Source organism: Mastigoproctus giganteus, chromosome 14, assembly GCF_048544385.1.
Source record: "Mastigoproctus giganteus isolate SK-2022 chromosome 14, ASM4854438v1, whole genome shotgun sequence".
Classification (NCBI taxonomy): Eukaryota; Metazoa; Arthropoda; class Arachnida; order Uropygi; family Thelyphonidae; genus Mastigoproctus; species Mastigoproctus giganteus.
The window spans coordinates 85,033,084-85,057,576 of NC_143588.1; the positions used below are offsets into that span (position 1 = coordinate 85,033,084).

At 34.8% G+C, this 24,493-nt stretch overlaps 1 protein-coding gene across 4 annotated transcripts in view; it reads left to right on the forward strand.

The window, feature by feature from the left end:
* The window catches only part of Cul1 (cullin 1), a 440,744-nt gene that overhangs the window by 229,763 nt on the left and 186,488 nt on the right, over window positions 1-24,493 (forward strand). For 3 of the 4 annotated variants that reach the window (XM_090389115.1, XM_090389116.1, XM_090389117.1), the window contains 3 exons: window positions 84-322; window positions 8,638-8,744; window positions 12,687-12,797. In XM_090389115.1, coding sequence (XP_090245241.1) covers window positions 84-322; window positions 8,638-8,744; window positions 12,687-12,797 — 457 coding nt within the window. The remainder of the gene's footprint in view (window positions 1-83; window positions 323-8,637; window positions 8,745-12,686; window positions 12,798-24,493) is intronic. The other variant, XM_090389118.1, reaches the window with a different exon arrangement.

Below are 24,493 nucleotides of genomic sequence, written 5' to 3' on the forward strand. Positions count from 1 at the left end.
CTGCCTGAGAGTGTCATATACTTAAACAGAATTTAATTTTTTTAAATAAGTTTCCTCTAGTAATACATATAAATATTTTGCAGATTTAGGAAGAATGTTTCAGCTGGTGTCTCGTATTCCTGATGGTTTGGGTGAATTGAGAAATTTACTTGAAAGTCATATTCACCACCAAGGATTATCTGCCATAGAAAAATGTGGAGAAGCAGCCTTAAATGATCCCAAAGTTTATGTAAATACTATACTCGATGTACATCGCAAATACAATGCACTAGTAATGACAGCTTTTAATAATGAAGCTGGTTTTGTAGCTGCCTTAGACAAGGTAATGTTATTCCCTTTACTTATAACATTTGTGCAAGTGGTGAGTTAATAAATAAGGTGAATTTTCATTCTTCATGGGTACAAGTACCTTCACTCATTACTACCTATGCCTAATATTGAATATCCTAATATGTAGGTTCCACTATATAAAGCTGATGATCTCTCTCTCTACAAAATGGTGGTGCCTCTTTTTAAGTTATATGTACAATATGATGATACTGTACATATAATGTAAATGGCCATTCTAAATGTAATTTATCAATGATTGGAATGGTCATTCAGGCATAGTAGATTAGCATCATCCTGTTAGACCAACCACTAGCAACACCTGATACATTTAAACTTGCTGATGAATTGTTTTTGGATTAGTGCTTTATTTGAGGTGAAATTTGGTTCTGCATCAGAGTGTAGTGCTTTTGCCACTTGTCACTCATTTGTATTGGTCTGGGTTTGGATACTGGAGAAATTCTCAAATGCATTTTCAGTCAAGACTGCACTTGGTTGATCTCAGGAAGTGTCTTTTTTTTTTTTTTTTTTTTTCTCCCCCTCCTGAGTTATTTCAGCTTTTTCAGTTCACAACTAAATCAGCCCATAATCACAGACAGATGTAACCTGAGTTGCCAATGTGCAGAAAATTCCAAAGAAACAATTAACTGATTGTTAGCTGTGAGACTGTGCTTACCGTGGGCATGCCACAAGCTTATTTTACTACAAGCAATCTGTCAGATACATCCTTGGCAGGGTGACTGATTACCACAAAGAGCAGTACCTGTGCATTTTTACTGTGAGTTTGTAAACTCCAGATTAATGGAGACTTATTTCATGAGCAGTCATTATTACCGACAAAATATGGTACATCATTTTGTTCCTGAGGGCAAGAGGCAAAGCATGTACTTAAAACACTTCACAATCAGAAATGTGCAACATCCAACTTGGGAAGATAAAGCTAGATGTGTTTGGATTAGTCACATCATCATTACTACCACTATCCATTATACACCCACTGAGTAGTACAAGTCAGTCTTCTTATTGGTGGACTATTGCTTTTTGTTTGCCATTTTCTATGATGCTGTCCTATTTCCTGTTAGATGTTTAATCCTGGCTAGAGTAAGCCTTTTTTTTTTTGCTGTCATTGATCCATTTTCCTCTTCATGGCCTATTTTTGTTTCAAATATCTGCTTATCTAAACCTCCTTTTTCTCGTCCTTTCTCTGTATGATTGTATATTTGTTATCCCAGGAATTATTTCCTCATATGTAATATGGTTTTGTCATTGCTTCTTCATGTTAGTTCTGTTTGTTTTTCTTAAAACTCATTTCTGATAAATTCCTTTATATATCCAGTTCTCAGCTCCACAGATTAAAATAGACTTAACAATTTAAATATCTTGTCTTTTTTTTTTTTTAAACACTTTGTTTTTTGGCAGGTTTCTCTTTTTCTCTAAGTGAATTTAGCCTCTTGCTTTACTTGTTTATTTCCATGTGTGATCTCCATTTTTTCCATCAGTAATATACATCTTTGTTAAAGACTGTTTTTGGACATAGAGGATTAATAACTTGTTGTAATTTATTATTATTCTTCTCACCTTTTTTCCCAAATTTCTTAACTTATTTTTGTGCAACTAATTTTCATTCCAAATTCTCTACAACCTTTCTTTGCTTTATTCAGCACATTAACGACCCAATCTTTAAAGCTCCCACACTAAAGTTTGTCAGTAACTTACATTCTTTTATGAAATGGTCTCTGAAAATTATAAAAAGTGGAAATAAGATACAGCTGTATCTCTCTTAAGTTTTTCCTTACCCCATTTTCATACAAGCTTAATCTCCTAAAAAGATCCACAATAATTATCCACTATGCTGCTATAGTTTCTAAAATTCTTAACACTTGCTAAGCACTTTGGTATATCCTTTTTCACAATCAACAAATCTTAATTACAGGTTCTTGTTATGTTCCCATGACTTTTCTTGATTTTAGTACAGATTTTTGTTCTTGTTCCTTGTATGGCCTAAAACCTGACTATTCTTCACCAAGTTTACATTTGGTAATATTTGTACATTAACCTTATTAGAGAAAGTTAAACGTAATACTCTGAGTTACTTGCATAGATTTTACTTAGTACACTAAAGAGTGAAATTCATCAGTAATTTTCACATTCAGCTTTATTTCCCTTTGCAGATATTGGTATAATTAATATCTTGTTCCAATCTTCTGGAACTTGCTTTCAGAAAACAGTCTCTGGTACTGTAGTATAACCACATGTGGAATTGATATAATGAAATGCTATTCTTATATAATAGCACCAGCCACTTCTTGCAGTTGAGAATATATGGTGCCTTAATAATAGGAATCATCGCAAAACAGAATTGTGCTCTCCCTGCAACTTCTGTATACTTTATTTAAGCACAAACGTGTGTTTCCAGCATGCCTAGGGTATGCCAAACCAAAAACATTGTTCTTCCCCAAGGTTACATTCAATAATACATTTAACCCTTTTCTAATCTAGCAAATGAAGTAAAATATATCTGAGTACCTTTCTTCGATTTCACATGGTATGCTAAGGAGCCAGATTGCTCTAAATTTCACATTCAGTTTTATTTCCCTTTTTATATATATATATTGGTACAGTTAATATAATGCTCCATTTTTATGGAACTTATCCCTTTGAAAATAACCTCTAGTAATGTAACTGGATGTGGAATTATAAATGGAATAAATGAGAAGTAGGGGCAGTAGTATTGCAAAGGATATTCCCATGTTTCTAGAATAAACTATATTAAAGAATTCTGAAGCATTTTATTTATTCGTCTTATTTATCATTTCACCTTTGCAGTTAATTATAAAACCATTTTAATTTAAGCATAGATAAAATAAAATGTCTTTGCAATTACATGAGGAGATTAATTGTAAGATGAAATCAGAATTTTATCTATGATAGCTTTAATTATGCACAGAAAAACTGAGAGGCCTCATAGTCCAAAATTTCCCATTTAACAGACTTATTCAGAATTATTGGAAAAAATGGAATTTGTGTTCTTTTAAAAAATTAGAATGAAATTTGAATGTTAGTCTAATATTACACTAACATATTCACAGAAAAGAATAGGGGTGCTGCCTGAAGGAGTTTAATATTTTGGAAATTCACATTACTCTGCATGTTGGAAATTTTTTTTTTTTTTATTTTGGCTAATATGCAATAAATTTAAAGGACCATGTTACAGGCCAATTTTGTATTTTTATTAGCAACTGTTAGTGGGGGGTTCTTGTTTCATGAACATCTGCTGCACTTTCAGATGCTCATGAAACTGAAACCATAAATACTGTAAATTGACTTATGGTATTGTGGTGGTTTCTTTTTTGTAGTGAATTTGCTATTTCAGATTTGAATAATGGATACATTGCTTTTTTTTTTTTTTCCTCTTTTTTTATTATCTGTGACAGGAATATAATTTCCATCACCAGTCAGAGGAATTGTGTTGTCAAAATGGTTCATTTTCAGGAAATAGCATTTTATGTAATCCTATTTACAAAGACAAATTCATGCTACAAAAAGAAAACACCACAACATCGAAGTCAGTTTACAATTGGTGTAAGCAGTTTGAAACAGGTTATCTGCAGGAAAAGGTCCAGGCCATATCACTGCTACTGTACAGACTATATCACTGTAAATTTAGATAGACTTTCAGGTGATCATGAAAATCAAACCATAAATACTGTAAATAGACTTATGCTGTTGTGGTGGTTTCTTTTTGTAGTGAATTTGTGTTTTCAGATTTGAATAATAAGTACACTGCAATATATATATATATTTTAAATCTCTGACAGCAATATAATTTCTATCGTCAGAGGAATTGTGTTAAGATGGTTCATTCACAGGAAAAAGCATTTTATGTTATCCAGGTTTCCAAGACATTCATGCTGCAAAAAGAAACCACCACAACATAAGTCAGTTTACAATTGGTGTAAGCAGTTTGAAACAAGTATCTGCAGGAGAGTATTCAGGCTGTATCCCTGCTACGGATGAAACACTGTAATTTCAGAGAAGCCTGCAAATGTCCTCTTAAAATGTAGCCATGAGTTTAATATGCCTCAAACAAGAGTCATGGCTACATGACTCTTGTTTGAGGTATAGCCTCTAGAAGTATATACTTTTGAAAGCTAATAAGTTGCAGTGATATGATGTTTTGGTGTGACTTTCAACAGAAAGTGGAAGAGGGCATAGCATGCTTTCAGGGACAGTCACTTTTCACTTGAGCATGAAGGTCAAGTTAAATGTGCACCATTCAGGTATGGAGCACTGAAAATCATCACTATGTTATTGAGTAAGAATAATATAAATACAATAAAAAATAAACATGTTTTGCACCATTTCATATCAGAAAATTTATAGCTTCTTTTTTATGGAAATGATGGTCAAAGGGAATATTTAAGCTTATGCCTCATTTTCGAAGATTCCACTGATTTCACATTCCAAGCCACCTTTTCTGTTAATGTGCAAGGATATCTCAATAACACATTACTGATGATTGGAACATGGTACTAGGAAGGAGAAATTATAAAAGAAAATAACAAAACAGTATGCATCCAGTGACAAATTTTAATGACTAAAAGCTCCATTTTTAGTCATTAAAAATTGTCACTGGATGTATACTGTATGTTATTTTCTTTTAGTCATGGAATCCAGTACCACAGGCCCTTTTTCATTTATAAGGAGAAATTGTCACATAATGCATGTGATGAGAGTTTTAGAAAGTAGTCAGTGCAGCACTGCTGCATATCTGTGCCAACAGTTTGTAATGCTAGAATTTGGAGTGGGGGAGGAGGAACCCTAACACAGGGGGCCCCAACTTTTTGGAGTCGCGACCTCTTAATGAAATCTTTTATACTTTATCGGCCTCCAACCATTTAATTAAAAATAATATTTAAGGGCTGTTTCTGAGTTTAATGGCAGTGAAGAGGATGTTTCTTAATTTATATTGAAAAATGTGGGAAACATTCAATGAAGCTCTAAATGGGGTCTGATTTGATTTATGTATCATTTAAAATTAAAATATTTTAATTTAAAAATTTACTTTTGAAGTGGGTTTTTTTTTTCTGAATTCCTCTGTGAAAATAAAGCATTAAAAATAAATTAACATATTCTCTATTGAACGTCATTAATGCAAAGAATGTGGTTGATGGGTTTAATGAGCTCTTTAATATTGGGTTTGAAATTTGAGTTTTAATCTTAACTCGTCACGCTCTTCTAAGTCGGTTCCTCTCTTTTGTTAAAATGCCATTTATGTGATTAAAACTGGCTTTGACCATGTACATGCTCAGAAACACAAGTAAAAATGGCTCAATGGCTGCAGAAAGCTTGGGATATTTTGTTGTAATGTTTATACATTAATTCCAATAATTGCTGATACTTTTATTATTAAATAAAGATTTAGCTTCTATGTCAACATACAATGAATTCATTGTTTAATTAACTCCATTTTCAATATTATGATCATCTGAAAGTTTTTACCTCCTTCCAATTGTTTTAAGTTTGAGAAAAACTGAAAATCTGCCAACGAAGATATATATAGGCCTATCTTGACTTGGAACCCTAATAGAATTGTGTGGGCTTGAATGATGGTAACATCTTTACCTTGGAGTTGGTTTTGTACTTCATTAAATTTTGAATACAGGTCTGCCAAATAGAGCAGATGGGTCTTATACTTTTCCAACTCATCACATAGTAATGTATCTATGCTTGTAAGAATCTCCACAGTTTGAGTCATACAAATCGATGTCTTGACAAACTATCACCTTTTGACAGCCATCTTAATTCAGTATGCAAAAGTAATTGGTTGAATGTGTCATTTTTTTCACATAACATGGCAAACAGATGTGAATTTAGCATATGCACTTTATTTTATTAATTGATCTGATACACACTTTTAGAGCATCATGCAGCTGACAGACACCATCTTGTAGCAAAGAAACCACTGAGTTTCTTTGCTACAAGATGGTGTCTGTGTAACACACAATGAACAGTGCATACTTCTGGAACCCTTTCTTTGAGAAGAGCTGCAAAAATTCTCTAACAGCCAACCATTGCCAATGCACCATCAGTAGCCACTGCAGTTATATTGCTGAGGGAACATTGTTCTTCTTAAAGTACTCTTCCAAACATTGTAAAATTGTCTCACCTTTTCTGTCAACTTTCATATACCTGGCAAATAAAAACTGGTTGACAATACATTTTTTGGCTTTGGCTATAATGCCTTGGCCATAATAACATAGGCCATTAGAATATTTGAACTGCCTAAATTGATTCATCAAGTTGGATGGAGAATTTGCAATTTTGAAGCTCAGACACCAAGGTTTTCTCCACATCGTCGGCCATCTCATTAATACGTTGTTGCACTGTATCACACTTAATGGCAGACATTTTAAAACAAGATAGGAATCCTTCATAATCATTTTAATCACCCCTTTAATTGTTGGTATTATAATCTCCTCGCCGCCAGTGGTATATGCTTTTCCTTTCTTTGCTATAATAAGAAAGATATTGAATGATGCCTTCAGTCCTCCTTCATTATCAGCATGAGCAGATGCTTTAAAAAATCTATTTAAATTTGGCCGATTTCCGAATTTTTCTTTCAGCACTTAAAAAACTTAAGATCTTTGTGTTTCTTATCAGAATGAATCCATTCAATGTGTTTTTTTTTTCATCTTCGAAGGTTTCATGGCATCATTACAACAATGAAACGATACATATAAGCATTGTTTCATTGTTAATTGAGGGCACAAATCGAAATTTCAAATACTCTTGTGAATATTGTCGACATTTTTTCTTAGATACAGTGCCAGCCATTGTACTTTACATTGTACATTACACTTATTGGGGTTGTAGCTCAATTTATATTTTAGAGTAAGTGCAGATATGAAACATCCCAAATGAAAGTAATTAGGTTCGATTAAGATTATCTCTCAGATTATCTCGCAAAGTTCTGGGAGAACTACATTAGATCAGTAAATAAATTAAAAAATTAATTTAAATATTAAAAAAAAATCAGGTCTTTCAAAAATGACAACATTTTCTCAACATAAGCTATAGATATTTTATATTTTTATTTTAGTATTAAAATCTTGGTTATTTTTTTTATTTCTGGACTTGGCCTGAAATTTATGAATACAATTAAAAATGTTTAATCGCACCTGTAGATTTTATTATTGAACCACAGGGTCAATATTGACCACTTTGGGGACCCCTGAATTAACAGAATAGTAGTTACTAGTTAGTTGTCTGACAGCACCAGGGGTTCCCCCCATCTCTGCCTTAGTTACTAGTATGTGTAAGCTAAAAGATAGTTTATGGTTGGTTTTTTTTTTTTTTTTTTTTTGACTGTAACCTGTATTTTTCAATAAATTTTTAAATTGTCATTTTTCAATAACCTGTAACCTGTGGCAATCTGCTAATATTAATATTAGCCATATAGTGCAAGGAAGCAACAGGCTTTTGCTACATCGGCCCAAAAAAAAAACAAGAAATTAGATAAATTATGCACTTCCTTTCTTCACATAAATAATTATGCACCACCTTTCTTCACATAGATAATTATGAAGTCGAATTTTGAACTTTTTCAAACTGTCAGCCTCAACTACCTGCAGAGGCAGTTAGTTCCAGTAATCAAAAACTTGCTGGCTAAAAGTAAACACCTTCCAATCTAGTCTAAAACTGTTCCATGGTAATTTGAATTTATTGCTCCTATTTTTGGAATTCTTTATAATAGTGCTTGAGGCGGGGGGATGCTAACTTATAAAATATATTAAACAAAAAATTATCAAAATTAACCATAAGCTGCATGCACCATGCAGAATTATGTGACTAATCTTGTTAGTGTTTATTTACTGATCAGAAAAGCAGTGTGACCATTCTAACTTCTCATTTTCCATGTTTTTTCTTTATTTTACTCAGCATTATCATTGTATTGACTGAGTTGCTGTGGCAATCTGTAATAGTTTCTCTTAGTTCTGTTTACATCATTGGATCTGGAATCCCTGCTGTGTGATATTGCATATTTGAAAATAACAGTCCCTGGATGCAATGTCAGATATAACTGATGGCGAAATTTCTGATAGAGGGCTTTGAAAACCACCATTTTCTTTGCTTATTCTAAAAAAAGCTGAATTGTTAGCTGTGGCCAGAGACAGTGTAATATTATATTCTGCATATTTAAATCTTCTTGGTTTGTTTTATCCAAAAAACAGTTTAAAAAAAAAAAAAAATCTTAATATTTTATTTGTTATAATTAATTTCTTTGTTTCATTTTTATTGCATATATAGGCTTGTGGCAAATTTATAAATAATAATGCTGTAACCAGAATGGCAAATTCATCTAGTAAATCACCTGAGCTTCTAGCAAAATACTGTGATCTTCTTCTTAAAAAGAGGTATGTATTCAGAAATTTTGTTGGTCAAATGGATACATTGACTAGAACCCATTACTTATATATTTAAATAATTTTAGAAACTTTGTAGTTTTATTAACAAATTATTACTGAGATCTTTCAGAATTCAGTTTGAATGCATTTTCCTTAAACATAATCTTGAATTATATCATTAACTGCTATGGTTATTTATTGCCACTTTTTGGTATGAAGTTAGTATTAATAAGCACAAATGACGTAAGGAAGCAAACTTTTCTGCGTCAGCCATAAATGAATAAACTAAATAATAATCAAATAAAACAGAATATTCTTATTATTCCCATTCCCACAAGGTAATCATAGAGTTCTGCTTTAAACTTAGTCAGATTTGCCACTTTGGGAGGCAACTAATTTTAGTGTTTGACAACCTGCTGACCATAAGTGAATTTCAATCCAGTCATCTGTTATCCAATAAGGAAGAACAGATCTTCCCCATTCATTTTACTCAATCTCTCTGGTGCCTTATACCACTCAGTTAGATCTCTCCTTTAATGCTTTGTTGTCCACACCTGTCTAAGCCATTCTTCTTAGGCACATCACACACTTCTCTGAACCCAAAAAAAAAAAAAAAAAAAAAAAAATGCAAAAGAATTTTTTTTTTTTTTTTTTTAGGTGTAGTCTGTAGACCTGAATACAATATTCCAAATTTGGTCTAACCATTTTCTTGTTAAAAGGGATAATGATGTCCTTTTCCCTACTACCAAAGTTTCTATAAATTATACGCAGGGCACCGTGTGCCTTCCTGGCCGCCTGTTTGCATTGCACGGAAAATTTCATGTCAGATTGAATCGTGCCACCTAAATCTTTTTCACCTTGAACCACTTGTAGTTTCCTCTCCTCCCCTAGCTTATATGTGACTCCAGGATTTCAAATTCCCCAAATGCATAACTTTACATTTAGAATCATTAAACTTTTAGTTGCCATTTTTTCAGATCATATACAGCTGATCCAGATCTTTTTTGAAGCATCATGGCCTGATTCTGATTGTTAATCTGCCTTCTCACCTTCATATCAGTAGGAAATTTTGATAGCTTACCATGGATACTCTTTTTAATATCATTTATGAAAATTAAAAATAGGAGGAGACTCAGACCTCATCCCCGAGGGACCATACTTATTACACTGGCTCACTCTGAAGACTGGCGTAAAGTCTGGATAAATAAGGTCAAAATTGTTACCTATATCCAACTACTTAATGACTACATCATAGTAATTTATCAGATTGGTTAGGCATGACTTCCACTTAATGAACCTATTCTGGGATCTATTCAATGTACCATTCTTGTTTGCATGATCTTCAGTGATGTCAAACATACAACCCGTGATCTTCCCTACCATAAAAGTCAAACTTACTGGTGTCTAATTACCTACCTCTTGTTTGGCACTATCATTTAATTGAGGAGACATTACTTCTCCAAGAAGAAGATCTTCCTGGAATTCATGGAAAAGAGTATCCATGGAATTCACTGACACCCTCATTAACATTCCCAATGGTTTGTTGCACTCATACAGAAGTGGACTGGCTGTAAGTCTTACCAGGTAAACCCTGGTGGGCTGGAAGCCGGTGTGATTTTGGCCATAAACACTAGTATAGGAGTAGGGAACCTTTTTACATTGGAAGACCATATTTAATTTAACTAAGATACTATCAGGCTGCTTGCTGAGAATTAAATATATATATAAAAAAATTATATTTTTGTAGGCACATTTACAAATTTTAGGAATTTAAACAAAAAAAATTAGCGAAGACATTTATATGTTTAGCAAAGATAACAAAACTAAAAATGAACGAACTTAGACAACAAACCATTTAATGACTTTTTTTTGCGACTGTTAATGCCAGATAGTAGTCTGATATTTTGTTCCAACATCATTGAGCGTAGTTTTAATTGATCCTCCAAGTGAATATCCATCATCTGAGATCTGAAGCTTGTTTTAATTTGTGTCATATATGAAAATGTTAATTCACAACAGTAGGTTGTGCCAAAACAAGATAGTAGTTGATGTAGACGTGGATAATCAACAGCATTTTTCCATATTTGAAGGGGATCTTTCTTTGCATCAAATAGAAACTAAGTAAGCCATCAGGTGCTCTGGAGACATCAACCAGGTGTGGTTGAAAAGCTAGTTTCAGTGTGATATGTTTCTCAAAATCAGCAAACCTTAAATTGTATTCTTCAATCAGGGAGCCTAGAACAGCTGTGTATTCTTTCATATCACGTTTCCTTAATAATTTGTTTCTATCCTGTTCATTAATTCCTTCTGCCAGTTCAGGAAAGTGTTCAACTGAAAGTTCCGATTGGGTAAGCAAGGTTTTGAAAAAGGTCAGCTTTTTCCGAAATGCCTGTATTTTAAGGCCACATATCACATATAGATTTGGTTTTACCTTGCAAAAAATATTCAGATCATTTTTCTTTGACATTATATCACACAAAAATGCAATATCCCTGCAGAATTCCACTTTTGACAATTCACACTGTTGATTCAGTTCCTCAAAAAAGCTTGTGATTTGTTTTCACAAAGATAAAAGTTTGACAATTATTTGTCCTTGAGACAACCAGGGTACTTTAGAATGATATGGCAATATCCACACTGATTGTTTCATCATCAATCTGAAGCATGTTGCAAAATTGGCAAGATTGTGATGTATTTTCTTGAATGTAGTTTACAATACCTATAACTTTATATAATGTGTCACTTAAAACAGTAGATTTGGCACACAGATTCTGCTGATGAATACAGTGAAAGGATATCAAAGTATCTGGAAATTCTTTCTATAGTAAAGGAAACATATCCTTCATGTTTTCTTCTCATGGAAGGTGTGCCATCTGTGTACACTTAATAAATTACATAAATTTAGTTTCACTTCACCACATTTTTCTTTGAGGATCATGAAGATGTCAATACCACGTGTCCTGGCAGCAAGGGTACCCAAAGCCAGTAATTTCTCATGACAAAGAAAATCTGCAGTTATAACACAAATAAAAAATAACACCTGTGCTGAGTCGGTAATATCAGTGGATTCACCCGAGGCGAGTGAATAATAAATGTCTTTGCTTTGGCATATTACATGAGGCTATTCTATTATGGGCTAATTCATGTTACCAATCAGTTATGGTAATCCTTGAAAGAAGTAGTTTTTGTACTTCTTAAACTTAGCTGAACTAAACATCACACAAACTTTAACAATGCATTCTTTATGATTTTTCACATCGCTTACCTCTTCTTCTAAGTATATACTACTTTATATGTGGCTTCAGTGATGTCGGTCCCTTGTCCTGGCTTAGTTTTGAATACTTGTTGCTTCTTGCTGCTTTCCATCTTTCATTTTCTTAAGTGCAGACTTTCGAGGTTCTCCTTCTAGTTTAGCATATTTGTTGTCATTATGAGTTGCATAATGCTGATATGCATTGTATTTCTTCACTGTTGCCAATATGGCATCACAGAGCAAACATTTTATCGTTCACTGCAACAATGTAATACTGCAATTCCCATTCTTCATTGAATACTCTCTTTTCTTCCTTTAATGCTTTTTTTATTTCTTGACATAATTGGGTTACCAGTAAAAATTAAAAATGAAAGACACTGATTGAAGATTCAATTTGAAAGGAAACAAGCACTGGAAACCGATGGCAATGGGGGGAATGATGGAATGTCAACTGATACTGATCAGCGAGATGAGTCATCGCTGATAAGAAAGGCAATGTTGCCAAATGAAGTTGTTTCATGTGGAAGTGATGCATATCATCTATATGGAAACAATAATATTCTGTAAAGATTAATGAATTAGAATAAATGCTTTATTTTGTATTAATTTTAATATATAACTCATTATTATTTTCCTTAACTAGAAAAGGCAATGCATACATTTTATTTAACACATACATTTTCTTTAACATGTTACAGTTCTTTCTTAAGAAGCTCTCAGGCCTGTGATGCGAATCACTGGGTGGTTGCCAGTTCGCCAATTACCGAGTTGCCACTGACAGGCCTCTCGCTAACTACACAGTTATTGATGTAAATAATTTTACCTTTTCACTTTGTTTTGTCCTCTATCGATCTATCCAGTATTTTTATGCCTTTTTATGTTTCTTTTGGATGTACGGTGTAAAATAAACTAATTTATATAAGGAGAATAACAATATATAAAAAAAGATAAAATTTATCTTAAAAATATTTTGAGTTTTGTGTTATGTCATGAAATAAAAGGCGGATTTTGCATTTGAGAGAAATAGACAAAAGGCTGCAGGTTCCCAACCCCTGCACTAGTATGAGGTCGCTACAAGTTTTCCCTGGTAAGAAATTTTGACCCAGTCCGTCTCTGTGCTCATATGCAGCAGGTTTATTTAATTTCAACTGATTATATATATCAACTTCCCATGGAGCCTTGCCTTCCTTTAATCTCAGTAGCATTTTTCTTAAAAAATGCTTATCTCAGATCATTGTAACACTTATTTTATAGAAATCTGGTACTTTAACATTCCCCAGGCTTTCAAGCTAAATTTCAATGAAAAGTGTTTGTTCAACTCATCTGCCATTTCTTCTGGGCTTTCTATGGACTGTCCACTGCAGTCAGTTAAGGAACCTATTGGATTTACTTACTTCTTTCTTGTATATCTTGCTCTCGTGTATTTTGTCCTGTCTCGTATTTCATGTGCTTATGAAATTTGACCATTGATACAAATACGTTTGTGACTTTTGAGGTTAAATCCTTTAAACATTTCTCATAGTATATTTGAATCTGATGCCATGCAGTAGTCTCTTCAGCGTGAATCTCTTGCCTTTGACTACATAAGTTTCTCTAGTATTGTGGTCACTGTCTGCTATTGATTTCCCCCACTGTCAATAGTTTTGGTAACTATTAGGCTCCTTAGTGATAAGTAGATCTAGGATATTAGCATCCAGTTTGTTCAAAAACCCTTTATTGTATAATGTGAATGGACAAGCAAGTAAAATCATTTTCTAGCTCGCTCAGGTTGCCTAAAGAGATTTTTATGTCTACTACTCAGTCATTTCACATCACTGCTTCAACATCTGCATTACCTTGATCTGTCTCAAGGGGATTCTTGTTACCTTTAAGAAGTTTTGATCAGGAAGCAGCACCTCATCCCTCTGCCCTTCCCTAACGTCTTTCCTTAACACAGTATTCACCAAAATGAAATTTATCTTTGAATGGTACATCTCAGTAAGCCCAACCACATCAGCATTACTTGACCTGATCAAAGCTCAAATTCGTTTAATTTGTTTACAATACTTCTGGCATTACTATATAGACAAATTAAGTTTTTTACTCTGTTGCTTTTGATAACCCTGATACACCCATTATAGTTATTTAAATGTTTTTTTTTACATGTAGTCTTTGATTACTGAAGGATTTTGCTTCTATTACACTTTTCCTTTCAGTGTTTAAGGTTATTAATGGTTGCACACAAGTACTCTCAGAGAGGATGCATATGTAATTTTATCCTATGCCACTGACCTGAATTGATCTCCTGCTGACTTCCCTAATCATACAGACTAGCGGTTTCCCTGAACTCTTAATGCATCCTCAATGTCATTGTCAAAATGTCATTAAGACCAGCCATGCTGATAAAAATTTTCGTCGATAAGACTTGCAGAGTCCTCAAGCCTGAAGTTAATTCACATGACTTTTATCATAAAGACCTTATTTCAACATGACATTATATTTCATAAGCAGTTTATTAGTTTATTTAAGCTTTAAACCATCAGTCCCCACATCTCTTACCATACATTCACTAGTCCCATTACAACCTGATAAATTTGTTTCCAGTTCTTGCTCCCAGTAGATGTACTAAAGTTTTGTGCCATCTGTCACTTATGAAATTATATTTCCTGTCTCCCTAACAATTGTATCCTCACTTAAGACCACCTTCTATGGAACCAAAGCATTCTGCATCAGTTGACCAATTTCTGGGACTGTATTTGGGAGTATGCCCCTCTGACATAGCTCCCAAATCTATCCCCTAATTTTCTAGTCTCTGACATGTCTTCAGAATTTGCTCTAGGTAAGGCATCAACTTGCTTACTTGGCAACTCAATCACAACTGACAGTATGTTGGGTCTTGAATTAAATTCATTGCACTCCTGACATACGTGTGGCAATGAGTGCAAGCAATAAGGGCTGCAATTCACAGGAAAATTGCCACTAGCAATTTCTCCATCAGTTACGACATAATTTAGCATGATATGACTCACTTTTCTAGATGAATCTATAATTTCTTCTAATCAACATTCAAAATTTCAGAATAGCTTACTATGAATTCAGAGGATATTTATTTATTACACTTTGGAACACCACAATTGAATTACAGTTTGCTAAACCACAATTTACAATTCTCAAGTTATGAAGTTCCCACCAAAATATTGATAATGAAGACAATCTGAATATTAAGCTGTGGCTTTAGAAAACTACAGCTTCATACAAAAATAAGCTAACCCGCATGACTCTTATCAATTGAAACTTTATTAACCACAATTTAATATGTTAATTAAATAAATAAATAAAATCTCTCTCTCTCTCTCACTCACTCACTCACTCACTCACAATTTAAAGGTGAGTAAAGGATGAATCAAACCTAATAAGAAGTATAGGCTACAGGCGAGGCAGGGATAGCGTGGCTATACAGACTGTTCTGCAACCTGAGACAGGTGCTGAAGGACTGAAAAGAAGGTTTGATCATACCGTTGTCAAGGAGGGGAACAGGAAGAAATGTTGACATCAATGTAAGTAAGCTGTAGCATTATTTTGGGTTAAAACCTAACCCTTTTTGCTACTGTATGTGTGTTGAAACCTGGGATCATATAATGTATGATTGCATTATTTATGAGCAATACAGACAAAATTTAAGAAATACTATTGTTAAGTCCTGGTAATGAAAAATTATATTTTGCAAATAGAAGGTATTTTAATGCGTTGCAAGATTACGAGAGAGTGTTAGAGCAGAAGATAAGAGGAACAATTGAAAATAGGATGGCCAAGGAACAGTATGGCTTTAGGCCTGGCAGATCGACAGTGGATCTAATTTTCTGCATCAGGCAACTGATGGAAAAATGTTATGAACACAGTAAAGAATTATGGATGGCATTTTTGGACAAAGTGTTTTTTGATGCCATAAAGAGAGAAAGTATGGGAGGTTTGAGAAACTTGGGGGGTAGAGGAACATCTTGTGGAGAGAGAGAGAATTGGGAATATGTACACCAACACAGTGAGCAAAGTAAGAACAGTGATGGGGTTGAGGTTTGAGGCAAGGGTCAGGGTAAGGCCAGTGTGTGTCGTGAAAAAAAAAAAAAAAAATCATCCCGCTTAGGAATATCCCATGTTGGATGAAGACAGATGAAAAGGAAGGCAAGAGAGAGAGAAAAAAATTTTTCATCCCGCACTGGAGAAAGTGACAGGAAAGAAAAACTGTTTGTGAGCTTATGTGTGTGTTCTGTATTGTGATGTTGTATTTGGGCATTCTGGCTACCTGGAAGCAGCGATCACCTGGACGACTGCCTCCAGGTACTTGTCCCTAGCAGGAGGGCAAGATCTCCCCTACTAACTGCACGCCCTCCTCCCTGGGGAACTACTAGTAGTAGTAGTGGCATGTGATGCAAGAAAGCAAGTGTATGAGCTTATGCAGCATCAGCCAAAAAAAAAAAAGTTCCCAGGGAGGAAAGAAAAACTTGTATAAGATAAAGAGAGGGAAGGAGAAAAGAGGAGAAGCACTATCCCGGCCCAGGGAAGCCCCAATCCAGGATGGATTGCTAGAATAACACAAGAAAAAAAAAAAAATAATAATAATATAATATAATAAAATAAAATAAATAAATAATAATAAATAAAATAAATGAAAGTTAGCGCTCTAGACCTTTGACAATCTCTTGGCCTTCTGCCCACCAAAAAGGTATTTTTTATTTCTCTCTCTCTCTCTCTCTCTCTCTCTCTTTCTCTCCAGGGTCGGACTAGAAAGGGTGGACTCCCTCCCCTAAGGAGTTTTTCCCCCTCAAGTGAAAGAAGGGAATTGGAAATTTCATGAAAATGAACCCTGTTTTTCTTCATTCGGTGAACGGCTACTCTGTCAGCGCAAGAGAAGTGAAATTACATTTGCAGCTCAGAATGGAATTCAAACATTGAAACACATGACATTTTATGTTGAATTTTTCGGGCGTTGTGTGATAATGAAAATTCAATTTTTCTCTGGAAATTTTTTGATGATATCAAATGCATGTCAAGGAAATATTGAAGTATTCAATAACAATTTCCCAATCCCTCACTACGAGTAACGGATTGTTCTCACAATCTGTTACTAGCTGCACATTTTTTTTTTTTTTTTCGTTTGTACACCAGTGAGATGCATGTGAAGTTTTTTTCGATATCAGTTTTCGAAGTTTATAACGCAGCTACGAATAGAAATACTTTCTTGAAATTTCGTAAGAAGATCAAATATACATCCATGAAACTGCTGTTTCGATTTAGTCCTCTAGAAACAATTACAATAAAGCGAACTTTTTTTTTTTTTATTATGAAATGCGCATTGTAGTGATCAGTTTTACGACAGTTTTTTTCTTTCTGCTTCCAGTAGATGAATTTCCTTGATTTTTTTTTTTAGTAGATAATACATATTGAAGAAAGGAAATGCAATATTTTAGTTTTTCAAAACCAATTCGTTGCAATTCTTTCGTACAACAATTACGAAAAGCAATAAAGCTACTGTTGTGAGTGAGCCACGCAAATTAGTGTTCGCAAGTAATGATGCTCAACTGTTTGTTTTCCACGAAAGTTGTTTACAGTTTCATTTTCTCCTTGGATCACCTTGGTAACGTTAATGACGTAAGCTTGACCAGTCAATTATCTCTCTGCGTGCGTTGATTCGTTTTAGCCAGAGGCGCCGAGCTGACGCGCGAATTTTGAACTAATGAAGTAACGCGTTTTATTTTCAAAGCTTGGATCTTGTTTTGCCGACATCAAAATTTAATAAATTGAAATGTGATCGTACATTTTTGCTGTTTTAGAGTGAATTAATAGTTTTTGCTGAGCGCTAAAGGTAGGAAATCAAAGAATATACTTCTGTTTATGTATATTGAGAGTTTCAATTTGGAAAATTGAGTAGAAATTATGAAAATTATTAGTTTTCTTCGGGGGGAGCAACTTTCGAGTTAGGGTTAAAAATTAGACAAAAACAGGGCGGACCAGGCTCGGGTTAAAGTGTGAATTGTATAATCTTTAAAAATCGTTGATTAAGAATTTATTATTAAAAGTGGGCACTGCTGTAAAGTTGAATAAACTGGTGTGCTTATTTTGATGAAGAGCATATTGGCAGAGCAGTGTAATTTCAAGTAGTATTTGTAAGCGCAAGGTAGGTTTGAAAGGTTCTGAAACTAGTAAGAATAAACAACCTTCAGTTTCCTTGGGTTGCTATGTGCTTTGTCAGTGGTTGCACAACTTCTGGAAGTAAGCAAGCTTCAAACTTTTATTACATAATCACCCATAAGATTACAGTCATTACTGCTAGCAGTAATATTATCTGTGCAGCTAAGTGGATATCCCTTTAGGAGCCTTAACATATGCTAAACGAGTTAAACCTAGTGATAACAGTTTCAGGGTGTATATACAGATGATGGCACAACATATTTTCCAAGTATGTCATGATGTTGCTGACTGGTTGGAAGATAGCTGTCATGGTACAAACATCATAATGAGATATCCTGAGATGAATTTCAAATGCATAAGCTTGCACAATGGTTGTTAAGTTAGCCCATTTGTAAAGGTTTCAGTTTGGATCCTCAGCAATGCAAAAAACTTACTGAATTATTTTTAAGTACAATAAAGTTTTTGAAACTTTTATCCACCAAACAGACACACTGGTTTTAGAACCTGTTCATAACAGGTTGAGAAATGCTGTTTCGTTTAGATGAAACTGTTAGTAACAGTTTCATCTAAACTATTAGGAATTTCTTACAGTGTGCCTACAAATTATATATCCATGTTGATGAAAAGACCTTGACTTTTGGGGAATCATACAGTATAAACATTCTTGAAATAGCTGACATGCTGAATAAAAAAAACAACATACAAATCAATAAAATATATTTTAATATACCACAAAAAGTGTAAGACGTACATAATAAAAAAAAAAATAGTTAAAATTATAAGACAAATAATCTGGCTGCATTTAAAACAAATAAAATAAAAGTGATGAAATAGAGAAGCTTTGCGAGGTGGGTGTGCTCCTTCATTAACTCTACCAAAAGTGAACATAATAGTCTATACATACATGTTTTATCTACTTTTTGTGGAATATGTTCATTAATTCACTTTTAGTAGAGTTGTAAAGGAACATACAGTTCTGAAAACTTCTCTATAGCTTTATTACTTTTATTTTATTAGTTTTTATCTTGTATATTTTTGGTTTTATTGATTTGTATGTTTTGGTTGTTTCGAGAACACTTATTTTAACACATGGAAATGTTTACAACCAGTCAAAATCTTTCCTGAGGCCCACATAATCCTGAATTGCCCAAAAATCAAGAAATATCTTTAGAATATAAGTACAGCCTGATTTTCCTTGTAATAATTCAAGAAAAATCCTCAATTTAAATAATTCAATCCAAAGGTATAAAACCTGAAGAGTTAAAACTTTCCCAGCACGATGCTATCTTTGCTTTGGACTGTAGGACTCTTTGGCTGTAGGCTTATACAGCCAAAGAGATTTGTCCAAAAATGAGATACACTTCTGAAATGTTGGCAGTGTCTAATTTTTAAATTCAAGAGATATACATCGATAAGCCAAAACATTATGACCACCTACCTAATATGATGTTGGTCCTCCACGTGCAGCCAAACCAGCTTGTACCTGGTGAGGCATAGATGCTACAAAACAAGATTTCTAAATGTGTCTTGTGGTATCTGTACCAACATGTAACCAGCAGATCCTTTAACTCCTGTAAAGTCCGTGGTTGAGATGCTGCAGATCGGAGTTGCTGTTCCAACACAAACCACAGATACTCGATAGGATTGATATCTGGGGAATTTGGAGACCAGAGCATTACCTGGAAGTCTTCCTCATGTTCCGTGAACTAGTCTCGGACAGTGGGGCATGGTGCATTATCCTGCTGAAAGATGGCACCGCCAGAGGGGAAGACAGTTGCCATGGAAGGGTGTACCTGGTCAGCAATGATGTTTCGATAGGTGCTAGACATCAGAGTGCCCGGCACGTGGATGACTGGACCCAGGATATCCCAGCAGAACATTGCCAAAGCATAACAGTCACCACCTGCTTGTTTTTGCCCCATGGTGCATCCAGGCGGCATCACTTCCCCAGGTAAACAACGCCACAGGAAATGTGATTCGTCGGACCAGACTACCTTCTTCCAATCACTCAAGGTCCAGTTTCAATGCTCGCGTGCCTCGTGTTGTAGGCACTGTTGCCAGTGAACCATGATTAGCATGGGCACTCGGAGCGGCCTGCAGCTACACAGCCCCATTTTCAGCAGTGTTTGATGTCCTGTGTGTTGTGAACATTACTCCTATCTCCAGCATTCCAATTACTGGCGAGTTGCGCCACATTCGCCCTTCTGTTGCCACACCATCCGAGAGAGCCCTTGCTCACCTCAAGCATCAATGAGCCGAGGTCGTCCAACACCTCGCTGGCGATTCATGGGTTTGCCCTCCTTGGACCACTTTCGATAGATACTAACCACTGCCGACCATGAGCACTCCACCAGCTGTGGTGTTTCAGATATGCTCTGACCCAGTCGTCTGGCCATTACAATTTGGCCTTTGTCAAACTCTCTTAAGTCCACTGCCTTTCCCTTCTGAAGAACAAAAGTAACACTGATTAACAGAGTTCAGTATCAGGTGTTTTTTTTTATACCATGAATGTGCTGTAGTTCATCTGCAGTTGCTTTGATTTGCGTAGTGGCTCACTGGTCATAATGTTTTGGCTCATCGGTGTATTATCATCTGTGGGTTGCAAAATGAAATAGACTTGACAAAATTAAAATTATCTCAATATAATAACAGCATCTTTATTTAGTGTTAGTATTCAAATGGTTAAGTAATGCCCCGAAATGGCTCCTCCCCCGTGGAGTTTGGGGTGGGTAATCCCTCAATCACTTACACTTTTTCCATTGCCAAAAACTGACCATTCAGTGCTACTTTGAACTTCATCGATCTCTGCTCCAGCCACCTAGGCATTTTAGCTCAGTGATCTACAACAATGTCTGAAGGTAAATTTCATAAAACCCAGCCTTCTGTTACTCTATAACATTTTATATTTGTGAACTCTGGTTCTTGTTTCTCTTACCAATGAGAATATGCTTCCCTTATTTATTTTACTGATCCCTAAGATGGTCTAGTCCAAGTTTTGCAGTATATGCCTAAGCCATCCTCATAGAGGCAATGATTAGTGCACTTCACCAATCTGATTGACCTTCTTTGAACATTTTCTAAAAGTTCTGTTTTTTTTTTTTTTTTTTCAGGTGCTGTCTCCAGACCTGAATACAATATTACAAGTGCATCTCACCACTATCTTCTATAGAAGGAATAATGACATCCTTTTCGTACTTGCAAAAGTCTGATAAATCATTGATTTATCACCATGTACTTTCCTGACCATTTGTTTTCACTGCATGGTAAACTTCACGTTTGACTGTATTGTAATCACTAAATCTTTTTCATCTAAATCCACCTCTCCCCTATTCCTGATCTGTTAGTTCATGGTTTTCTATTACCAGAAACAAGGAATTCAGAACCTCACAGTAGTAGCTTTAAACCATAGCTGGCATTTTTCAGACATTCATTTTAGTCAGTTATTTTGAAGCATCTTAGCTTATTTTTTTTCACTAATCTATCTCCTAACTTCATATCATCAGAAAATTTCAGTAAGCTTTCCCTGTACGCCCTCATTATTTAATGAAGGTTTGGAATAAGAGTGACCACAATACTAGTCCCGTGGGACTAAATGTGCTCTGTTACCCCACTATGAAGAATGCCCATGTGTGATCAGACCCCACCCTTCCTCCTCCATATGTCTCCTGTCTTTCATCCAGCCAGTGATATTCATTATAATCCTAGTTTGTTTCAGTTTATTCAATTTCTTCTCATAAATTATGGATACCAGAGAATTTTCATGTTCTTTTAATCTAACAAAAGCATTTTTCCATTCTGAGAAACCATTTCTGCTTAGGCCTACATTGTTGCTTGCAGATAGGTTACAAATTACAAGGATCCATCTGTAGAAGAATATATTAGCTCATCTCTTATAATCTTTTCATTATTTTTAGCAATGCCGTAAAAATATTTTTCATTTTCATGTCTTAGTTTTCCACCCTGTTTCTTTCCAAGTTTTTATTAAATCCATTTTTAAAGGAAGAGCAGCTTAAAATTCAGTGATCCCACCAGTAATTGGATACATGATCCTAAAGATGGAGTGGAACTGTAATCATTACTGCAGTTTGCTTCTTGTTTACTATATTGTGGTAAATCATTTAAAGAGTTTAAATTCCATATCCGTATTCATATGAGAAATCAAAGTAGCACAATCTGCAGTAGAACAAGACTGTACGTTATCTTGTTATGCTAAGATTTGAAGAAAGATGCTTGGAAATTGATCCAGGCAGCTGTTTACCCATTGCTATAATTCTTTTGCTTTTTTTTAATTTAGTTGCGCCAGATTTAAACTTGTGTGGCAGCAACATAGTTTCTTAGTGAAAAAGAACACTATGAATAACAGTGAAAACACCTTTGTTTGTTTGTTTCTTTCTTTCTTTGTTTGTGACACCAATAAACAAACAAAGTACCGGAGGGTTTTCATTTGAAATAAAATCTAGTGATACACATCCAGATTCTAAATAGTTCAGCTTCAGTAATCGGTTCTGTTGTTCTTCAGGGAACAGGCTCAGATTCTTAATTGATGGGTTACCACAGTACTAATACAGTTCGATGAAAAGTGAATATATTTACAATAATGTAAGAAAATGAAATAGTTTAGCTTAATGTGAATTAATTAAATATAAAAATTTTAAATATTTACTTCTTAGGTAATCTAACACTTCAAGGATCATTAAAATTACAAAAATGCCTGGGTACTATTTATGATGTTACTTCTCGGTGTAAATATAATTCTTGACTAAATGTCAAAGAGTATGAAAAGGCTGTTTAAGCACGGGTAATGCATCTCCATCATTTCTACTACCCAGGTAGTATGCATTAATCGTTTTATTATATCTCTATTGTGAATACCTTCACAACAAGTTGCCTAGTGTATTGCACAACTTTGAATAAGTAATTCTTCTCTGTTAGAGAAGACTTCTGTTTACTGTTACTTATTCTCAGATGAGCACCACCACCCAGACTGCACCATTTCGAAGCTGGTTGGCTTCGTCATCGGTGGTGGCCAGGTACCCTGTTGCAATAGTGACAACCCAGTTATGAAGTATAACTCCACAATATGAGAAATGCTTGATGGTGTGCATGGTTTAATCTAAATATAATTCTTGACTAAATGTCTTTTCATACTCTGACAATTCAGTGTCATTCAAAGTGCATTCAATGGTGGTGATTACTTTGAATAAAGATAAAACCATTTTTGAGCTCATTAGCATTAGTAGGGCTTATGATGCAAGAAAGCAAGCTTATATAGCAGTGTTTCCCAACCTTTTTCAAGTTGTGACCCCCTTTTATAATAGCCAAGTAACCTATGACCCTGCCACATTTGGATAAAAAGGAATTTTTAACGGGGTAAATAAAACATGTTAAAAATAGATTTTTCAGAATATAATTCTAACCTAATATTTAATGCACTGGTTGTACTTGCATCTGGGCAACCAGCTTCAAAAATTTGCAGCCGAGTGTTTATTAAAGCTAACCTCATGTCGTCCTCAACATTCAGTCTTGTTTCTTGCCTTTGTTTTGATATGAAGAACCATTGAAAATCCACTCTCGCAGAGATATGTAGAGGCAAATGGAAGTAAAACTTGAAAGGCAAGCATGGTGACATTTGGATATGACTTATACATAGCACACCAGAACCGAGTCAGCAATTTTTCATAAAACAAATTCTGTGCCGAGAAATTGTTCTGCAGATCCAAGAATTCATCCTGTACTTCATCAGGAATGCTGGCTACCTTCAGGGAAGCAGAGAATTGGTTTTGTACCTGTGCAGCTTCTTCGGTAAGCTCAGGGAAGTACTGCTGAAATTCCTTTTCAGTGGATTCAAGGTGCCCAGTAATCTACTCCTTGAGATTCTCATCAAGTTCACCTTCAGATTCCTCTACCACACTGCAGAGTTTTTCAAACATGACAATGTTTCCAAGATTTACTTTCCGATGCCAGTTTTGCAGCTTGGATACAAATGCCTAAAGATTGTTGTGAAATTGGATAATGTGTGTTTCCTTTCCCTGAAGTTTCAGGTTCAGCTTATTTAGCTGGTCTAAAATGTCTGCTAAGTAAGCCACTCTTTTCTTCCAATCTTCATCATTAAAGTAAGCCACAAGGTCATGTTTCCCTTGCACTTCCAGGAACAACTTGATTTCATCTTTCAACTCGAAGACACATTGACACCATTTCCTTTCCACAACCAGTGTCCAGCAGTGTAGAAAAGAAGAACCTTGTGATCAGAATTCGTGTCTTTACAGAGTTCTTTAAACAGACAGATGTTGAGAGCTCCAGATATGATGTAATTCACAATTTTGATTGGAGAATCAAGTAC